This window comes from Poecilia formosa, unplaced genomic scaffold (genome assembly GCF_000485575.1).
Source record: "Poecilia formosa unplaced genomic scaffold, Poecilia_formosa-5.1.2 Scaffold3, whole genome shotgun sequence".
NCBI lineage: Eukaryota > Metazoa > Chordata > Actinopteri > Cyprinodontiformes > Poeciliidae > Poecilia > Poecilia formosa.
Window position 1 is genome coordinate 4294444 of NW_006799942.1, and position 9239 is coordinate 4303682.

The 9239-nt window shown below is 38.1% G+C and overlaps 1 protein-coding gene across 2 annotated transcripts in view; it reads right to left on the reverse strand.

Moving 5' to 3' along the window:
- The window catches only part of mtus2a (microtubule associated tumor suppressor candidate 2a), a 41822-nt gene that overhangs the window by 4815 nt on the left and 27768 nt on the right, over positions 1-9239 (reverse strand). For both annotated transcript variants that reach the window (XM_007555942.2, XM_007555934.2), the window contains exons 6-13: positions 6811-6909; positions 3576-3763; positions 3348-3473; positions 1702-1768; positions 1019-1233; positions 806-911; positions 633-706; positions 436-534 (exon numbers count right to left, since the gene is read on the reverse strand). In XM_007555942.2, the coding sequence (XP_007556004.1) occupies positions 436-534; positions 633-706; positions 806-911; positions 1019-1233; positions 1702-1768; positions 3348-3473; positions 3576-3763; positions 6811-6909 (974 nt within the window). The remainder of the gene's footprint in view (positions 1-435; positions 535-632; positions 707-805; positions 912-1018; positions 1234-1701; positions 1769-3347; positions 3474-3575; positions 3764-6810; positions 6910-9239) is intronic.

Sequence of the window (9239 nt, forward strand, 5' to 3'; positions counted from 1 at the left end):
TATATATATATATATATATATATATTTTCAAATGTCATGATACAGTCACAGGTTCTAAAGTGCATTATAAGTGATAAATCAAAACAAAGTGAATTATTAAGCTTTATTTGATTTATACTACCAATAATAAGTTGGGTTTGCTAAATTAAAATAAACAATCTACTATTTAAGCAATTTTAGCATCTACAACAAACAACATCTATTAATTTCAGTGGACATAAGAGTTCAAACACTGCTGTTAAAGCCACAAAATACAGTTTTGTGGCTTTAACATGAAAAAAAGTTGAAAAGATTTAATTTTCAAAAGGACCGTGTCATTGTTATTTATCTTTGAAGTATTTATAAAGAAGCCAAAGTGGATTGGACTCATTTTAGAGACATCCTTGAGGAGTGAGGCAGATAGTTCTGTTTAGGAAAACTTAGACTTATACTCACAATGATTTGTTCATCCGTACTCCTTCTCAAAGCTTCCTCAAAGCGTTTGGCCTTGTCCTTTAGACTCTGGTTTTGAAATGTGAGCATATCTACTTGATCCTAATCAAAGACACACAGCAGAAACTGAACATCGTACATCCACACTGCCAAGCAGGTACAAGGAGTCCATAAAGTACTGTCTTCTGCAGATATAATACCTGTAAAGACAGCCTGAGTTTCTCAAAATCTTCCTCTAGGAGGAGCTTCTGTTGCTCATGAGCTTTTCTCAAGTCTGCACAAAACACAGCAACACAACAAAATGAGAAGTCAGTTTTAGCAGTTTATTCATCACAATTTTGTTTTTTTTTATTTCGTATCTAAAAAAACATACCTCTCATGGTACGAGCATGCTCCTCATGCAGTGTTGCCATGGTGATATTATGCATGTCTCTGAGCTCCTGCATAGCTGCCTGGTGGTTAACTGTCACCTCCTCCATCTAACGCATCCACAAACATATATAAATATACATGCAAATACAAGAAATGTGACAGTTCGCATTGGACATGAAAGACTGGATCCCATCCCCTGATTCCTCTCTGTCACCTGCTCCTGCTGCTGAGTCGTCAACTCCTCCATCTCCAACCGATGCTCCGCCTTCAGGTGCTCCACCTCAGCAGCGTGACACTTCCTGAGGCCTTCTTCCACCGCAGCCAGCTCTGCCTCCTGCTGCACCTGGAGCTCCTGCAGCTCGCGCTCAAACGCCACCTCCAGCGCTGTTTTGTCCTGCTGGAGTCTCTCCCAGCGCGCCGAGTGGGAGGCTACGCGTCAAGCAGATTAAAAAAGGGAATGAAAATGTTCAACGTTTACAGAGAAGCTTCGATTTTGAGTAGCTAAAACGTGTTCAGGCCTAACAGAAATTCATGGAGAAAAAAATAAAATCAACATAAGAATTCTGATAATACCTGTAGAAAGATAAATAAATAAATACATTTTTTTTGGGCTTATATACTAATCACGACTCAGAGTAATTTTGATATTGTTACTCTCAGTAAATATTCAGTCACTGAGTCTGAGATAAATTGATGAGAGCCAAAGATGTATTTTAAATGCTCAGGGAAAGAAACAGTCAAAAATAATAATAATAAAAAAATATTGCATTTCTAATAATTAAGTGAATTACTGTTTAATATCTGTGAAAGTAATTGACAAATACACTCTTGGGAATTACACAATAAAGCAAGAGAAAATGTCTACATCAATATTCAGTCATGTGTATTCTCACTTACTCATTTCCTCTCTAGCTTTCTTCAACTCCAGGGACAATTCACTTTGACCTTCCTCAGCAGTTTTGTTCTGCAAATTACAGAAAAAAAAACACAACTCCATATTTTTGACATTGTGAAAAATCTAAAAATAATTATCAGTGAAAAGTTTGTATTGTTTGTAGCAGTAACAAGAATTTGTAAGAGCATACAGCAGGTCACAATGAGCTGACATGTTGATTTCATAAGCAAACACTGAGACTAAGTTGCAAACATTAAGCATGTATTGATGCGACTTGAATATTATCACATTTTGTCAAAGATCAACATAAGGCAAAATAAACAGAAAAATCGGATACACATTTTCCCAAAAATTCTTATGAATTAAGACATAAAATGAGTTTAGAATAAGTATGCTTGATTAGAATTTAATCTGAGTATGAATACAGCAGTTCTGTAAAGTCCTCAGGGTGAACGACACTGCCACAAACCAAGAATTGATTATTCACCCAATTTGAATAAGGCTTTTTTTTAAAGCTGGGACATAGAAAATGGTGAGAGTTGATGAGAAGTGTGTGGAGCTAAATCCTGGAAGAAGACCTTTCAGAGGCTGCAACAGACTAAGGGAGAGAGGGGTCAACATCACTCAGAGCACAGCCAGAGCTACAACAAAATAGATTAGATCACTCATACTCATTTGGTAAAATGAGACCAATCAAAGTGCAAATCTGTGAATTTAAAAATTAGTATTCACACACACCTTCCATCCAGTCTGACTGAGTACATATGCACAACAGATTTTTTTACATTTTTATCTATGAAAAATTTGAAAGCCACGTATCATTTTGCTTCCGCTCTACTGATAAATGCTATTTTGTTCCTGACTAGCACACTGAAAGTCCATTCATCCTTGTTCTTACAGGGTTCAATGTCGCTTTCAATTAATTTTGTTTTTTGGAAGGGTGCATTTGCCCTGCAAGGGGGAGCGTACGTGACCTGCATGAGCAGCACAGCAAAAACACTTCAGTTTAAATGATGCATATATCATTTACAACAGTCGCTCGCTGCCGTTTCCATCAGCAGGGGGTGCTCAAACCATCTCTGCTGCCCCACACCTGTCTTTTGCATTTCTGTACTGCGTGCTGATCGAATGCGGCGTTCAGACAATGACTATGAAGGAGTCAGACAGACACAGACAGGATCACTGCTTTCCTGTCTCAGAGCCTTAAACACATCATCAGGCAGGGTGAAACCAGTTCGGACACACTAACGTAGAGCCCGTCTTCACACAGTCACCCTAGCTCATCATCCTGAATGTCACCTCATGGTGGGAAATTATCCATCCGTCCTTATTCATGTTCACAGTTTGCTCACGCATTGCACATGCGTTTGATACAATCGAGGGTCAGAGAAAAATGGAAGGAGGAAACATCATGTGGAAAGTATATGGAGGGGAAAAAGATGAATTCTGCTGGTAATCAAAAGTTGTGTCCCAGGAAATCAGAGGGAAAGATAAGAATCAGAACACTGATCACCATTTCTACCCTCCACTGAGGATTATTTGGCTGCTTTATGACATGCCCACTCTTAGTTAATTGGGAATAGGGCCGCTGTTGCGGAACACGGAGGCACAAGGTCATTCTTTCATTATATCATTTCATTTTGGCTACCTTGAGGCAATAATGCTGAGTGGTGATGATAAAGGCATCAAGACCTAGAGAAGTTCTCTGCAGCTCGTCCCTCAGAGCCTTTAGCTGCCTCTCCTGACGGTTGCAGTACCTCTGTAGTTTATGAACCTGAGCGACAAAAAAGAACATAAAAAAAAAAACAAAGTGTAGATAGAATGCAATAGAAGAAAGCAAACGTTAAGTAGTTAGGCTGACTCTCTCATTACTGACCTCCTCCATTTGTTCCATCTTTTCCTTCTCATCTGCTTGCCTTTCTTGCTCTTTCTGCAGAGCCTCTTCTTTCTCTTTCTGCAGGTTCTCCTGGTGTTCCTGCTGCGGCCTCAGGGGAGCCACACGCCGAGGTGACCCTGAAGGAGTGGAACCCCGCACCGCCGCTGCAGGTCGCTGGCCAGGCTGGACTGTAGAGCAAAGAAAAGCAAGCAGAGGCTATACATGGGTCGAAGTCAAGTTTATTTTGTGTAACACGTTTCAGCAACAATGCAGTTCAGAGGTAATTATGTGTTTCACAAGGGGGGGATATGTGATATAAAGCTTTCCTTATCTTAATAATTTAAAATAAAATGTGTTTTGGATGTGTTTTCAGTCCCTAAATTAAGTTAGAAGTTACTTAATAAACAATAGAGTGTGACTATCTTGGGAGGAGACTCAACATGCAGCCCAGGATAGAAATGAGTTCAAAGTGTATAAAGTCTTCATATACTCCAGATCAAAATCAAGAATCTGTGGCAAGACTTCAGAATTGATTATTTTAGAAAGACTTTATTCAATATGACTAAACTTGTGTTTTTTGGTGAAGAACAATCAGCAACAACATCAATTTCCAGTTATACAAAAGGAATTCTTCTGTAATTGCAGCAAAAAGTGGTTCCACTGACCACAGACTATAAATACACACCACACTTTCTAGATTTTGATTCGTAAAATGTGAAAACCACGTATGATTTTTTTTTCCTTTATTTTACAGTTATTCACTGTTGGTCAACCTAAAATTTACTTTAATTTAAAATGTGAAAAAGTTGAGAGGGTGTGGAAACTTTTGTTACACACAGGATATATCTTCATGATCTAATTTTTAATTCTCTGTACCAATGAAACTGACAGCTGTTAAATTAGGAGAGATCTGACCTGACCGGCTGCTAATGATCGGCTTCATGAGATAAATGATTGGAACTTAATGAAATCTTTTCTGCAAAGGAAGCTTTGTGGTTGTCCCTAATCTGATGTCCCCGCCTCTAATTTCATGACAAATGGGGCTAATATCTGCTCCGTACCAGAATTAATCCACAGAGAGTGTGACTGTGAACATCTAGGGTTTTATAATAACTTGTGTGAGTGTTTACTTGTTAACTATCAACCTAAGTAAAGGTTTCATCCACTAATGATGAGAGTAATTTGAAAGCTGGGCAAACATGCTCACTTCGTCATTTTTTTCCCAGGAAGGAGACAACCATTATGTTGCAGCTGACACACAGACAAGTCCATTAACCTGTGTGTGTTCCACCTTGTCAATGGTTGCGAACAAAGGTGCACAACATCTTTTAGTTTTGCAATGCCAATGTTTTAAAACAGTTAATGTAATTTTTTTAATCCCTCCTATAAACCTATACAAGAACTATCCCCCAAATGTCTGCACCTCTGCATCCCCAGCCTGAGCCAGATCATTCGGACCTACTGAAGCAAGAGGGAGCAGTTTCCATGACAACGTGAGGCAGAGATTGGGGTGCAGGGTCCCAGGTAATGGGAAAGAATTGGTTGCAGGAAGGTGGGGTGGGACGGGGGATAAAATAAGAGAAAGAGCAGTGAGATAAAAGAGAGAAAAGAGTTGCAAGGCATTATTGAGTAGGAGGGGGTGGGGATGAGGTGCGGAATGACCATAATAATGATACATTTCTAAAGCCCATTTAGATGAGTGAGAAAGAAAGCTGATAAGAAAAGTTATTTTTTTTCCCTGAAAGAGGAAGTGAATAAGGTTGAGAAAAAGGCTTTGCTTCTCAAAAACCATACATTTTAGCAGACCTTGGAGGATTTATCCACATGATTATTCCCTGTTGTGCTTTGCCTCTCTAAATTATTTCCACCCTACTTTTCCTGACAAGCACACATGTGCACACATACCTGCAGACATCTGTAATTTCCATCTGAAAGGTTACAGAGAGGATACTGAATACTAAATGAGTGTGATGCAGATGGGAGCAGGGAGAACGGATTTGGAATATTAACACGAGCAACAATGATGAAAACCTGAGGAAAGATCTTGCTGACAGCAGAGATTAGATTTTTTTTTTTTTTTTTTTTTTTGGTTGGGGTGTTGTTAAAATATTCAAAGGTATGTAATTATAAATTTATTTATCACAACCAGGATTTTCGCAGACGCATATCACTGAATAATGTCAATACATGCAAATTTCATTGGGCAGAAGGAAATTCTTTGATTATATAGGTAAAGGTAAAAGTAGGTGAGGTGCAAGGAGGAAAGTAAGGAACAGTAACACTGCAGTGGAAATATTAAACGGAAGAAAAAAAACTAAGCCTGGGGAGACTTTTTTTTTTTTTTTATAAGGAGACATTTGGATGTTTGCTGCAATCCCATGACAAATTTTTTTATTTATTTTTTTCACTACTGCAGATCTGGAAGAAGGAAAAGCTTTGCTTTTTATGGACTAAATCAAATCATAGACGGGAGCTGTGTGCTCAGCTCAGAACGCCATACTTGGAATAACCACATACCATCCAAGCTGCAATTAGATGTGGGTAAATTTCATAGCTTAAAATATTTCACAAGGCTGAGCCGGAGTAAAGCAATACAGAACCACATGGAGCTGAGATGTAGTTTTGAAATGGAAACATGAGGATCAAACTAACAATGTATTAAGAAAATCTTTATATAAAGAACCAGACGAAGGTCTGGTATTTGCATTTATATTTACTGTAAAGGTAGAGGTAACAATATCGTTGCCAGGATGTCTGACTAAATTAAAATATCATCAAGACCCTAAATTACTTCAGTAATTCTATTCAAATATTGTTATATAGACTGATTTCATACAGTGATGCATCAGCTTTGTTTATGTTTTCACGCTTATATTTTCATGAAATTTTAGTTTATTGAGATACATCTGTACAGTAGTTTTTCCAACCTATGTTGAACCGTCTCATTTCACAAGTCAAATGCCGGCCCCAGAATAGTTCTTCCTCCTATTCTGAATCTTTCAGTGATAGAAATCATGAGTGATAGCAGAGAAGGTTCTTATTTTTCAGTTTTATAGGCTCTTCTGTGCGCCATCTGCAAGTTTTTACTCCCAAAGTCCAAAACAAATTGCTTATTACAATAAACAGTCGATAGGAGTGAGTTTATACATTGTTGCTTTTTTTCATGCAGTCCTGAAATGAGAATGTGATGGATATACACAGCAGGCCTCAATGAGGACTCAACTGAAGAACTTACCTGGGGACTGGAGTTTCGGGGGAACCACTGCCAACCTTTTTGGCGAAGAAGGAAGGGAACGTGTGACCTCTGAACTCCTCTGAAACTCCTTTCTGCCAACTGTCAAAACACATCAAAGTTTGATCAATCAGTGGGTGGTTTCATCCTTAGAAAATCATGCAAAATATTCAAATCCACAAGAGGAAGCATCTGGCAAATACAAATTTTATTATGTGAAAGCATGTTTAGCTGGATAGTATATATGTATGTGTGCACATGTCACAACCATCAAACTTGCTCCTCACTTTTTTCAATCTTTTTCAACTCTTCCCTTTCACCTCCTGCTATCCCCCATGCTGTGTGCTATAAATATATTCCAGTACCATCTGTCAAACATGAACAGGGCACTCAAAGGTCTACATACACATCACCTTCATGCTCCTTGTAACATTCCGCACTTTCTAGACCAAAATAGGTTCCAAATAGAGATTTCTAAGACCTTTTATTTCTGTTTTGTGCTTGCACATTTGCTTGTATGCTACATTGCACCTATACACAGTTGGAGGTGTGTGAGGTGTAAAGCGAGCAGCAGGTTTTACAGAGTGATGTTAGATGTGTTGCACTGGAGTGCTACGGATGAAACTGCGAGAAGCTAAAACGGTAACGGGAGGAAAGTGAGAAGAAAGGAAGTTTCAAGAGGTTTGTAGAGAGTCTGTCATGAGGCAGAGAGGAGAGGGAAAAGAGAAGCTTTGAAAAGAAACTAATTAGACCTGTTATGGGAGAGAAGCCTCTGATCCTGAGCAAATCCCCATATAACCCTGGAGAGATACTCCGGGCCTCTGGAGAGATCATTTATGGGTTCACTGTATGTGTGTTCAACTCCGCATGCTCTTCTGCTGCCATTCAAATGTTGCTCTCAAATTGGCTAATAATTTTGGTGTACATATCACAGATCAATTCATATTACTGTAATAGTTTGAGTTTGTATTAAAAAACATCAGTGTCCCAAGTGAGCAAAAGACTTACAATTCTCTTTATGGGAGCAGAGCCATCTGACGTTATGATAGTACAGCGCTGAGCAAAAATATTCATGGCTATAGAGTAGCGTTGTCAATGTAGCTGTCATACATTTTATTTCAAAGGAGTGGGATCAAAGATCTGCTGTAGATCCACATAACACTGTGCTGAAACATACTCAAATTAAATCAACATTTTATGGTAGCAACGGATACAATCTTTAGGACCAGAACTTTGCCGTACAGATCTAGTCAAACGCAGTCAAAGCTAAAATTTAGCAGACATTTTGAAATGTCCTCATGTGTGCAAGTATATGGCAAGCCTTATTGAAAACTGAGTTTGAACTGAAGCTGATTATTTTTGAATTGAAATATTTGTTAAAATTCTAACATAAGAATTAAGTTCGTAGGGTAATACTGCAGAGTTATGGAAAAACAAGCAACAGACGTGTGCGGGTCTGGGTGGATTACAGCATCCGTCATGCTTTCACTCTACAGGCCTGAGATTTTGTGGTTTCCAAAAGGCTCTTTGTGTCCCAAATCAATGAAGACAAAAGCCTTTGGTGGCAGCTGCATACCAGCTAAACACTCAAACGGTTTTTTTCTTGTGTACTGGTGAATTTGATGCAACTTATTGACGTGGCACATTTCTTAAAATGAAAAGAAAATGGAAAAGACTAAGACAGAGAATAATAAATAAATTCATGAATAAATAAAGGTAATAAAAGAAGATTCCAGGCTTTCGACGTATACCACTGTAATAACTCAGGACAGCTAAAAACATATGCATGCTCTGTTTTATGGTGTCACTTGACAAGATTTTCCCAGAGCATTTGTATTTTTCCTTCAACTTTACAGTTACGCATTACTTAGTGTTCATCTATATCACATAACTACTCATCTCACCCCAAATTTCTGGATATATATATATTGAAAAAAAAAGAAAAGAAAACTTCCAAAGGGTTTGAATAGCTTTGCGAGGCACTGCAATAGACTGGTGAATATTCAAGATGTCCAAGAAAAAACAAAACAAAACAAAAAAACATCACCACTACAAATGTAATAAGTAACATAACAAAGCAGAAAAGTAGAGTTAATGCGAACTCACGTGACTCAAACAAGATCACATGAAACATACATACATTCGTGTTCATTGTTCAATAATATCCTATATACAATACATTTCATATTTTATTCCATAAGGCATCTGGTGTTGACTCTACCAGTGAAAATCCCGTTGTGTGTGAAAAGCATCACAGCCTTGTCTGCTGCTGGTGTTACTGGTGCTAACAAAGTCAGGTGTGATCCCGCATGAATCTCACATTTTTATTTCAGCTTGAAAAGCTAAACTAGCTCATAGAAGGTTGTTTGTAGCTGTTTAATATTTCAGCAGAAAACCAAAATAATAATAATAATAATAATAATAATAATAAT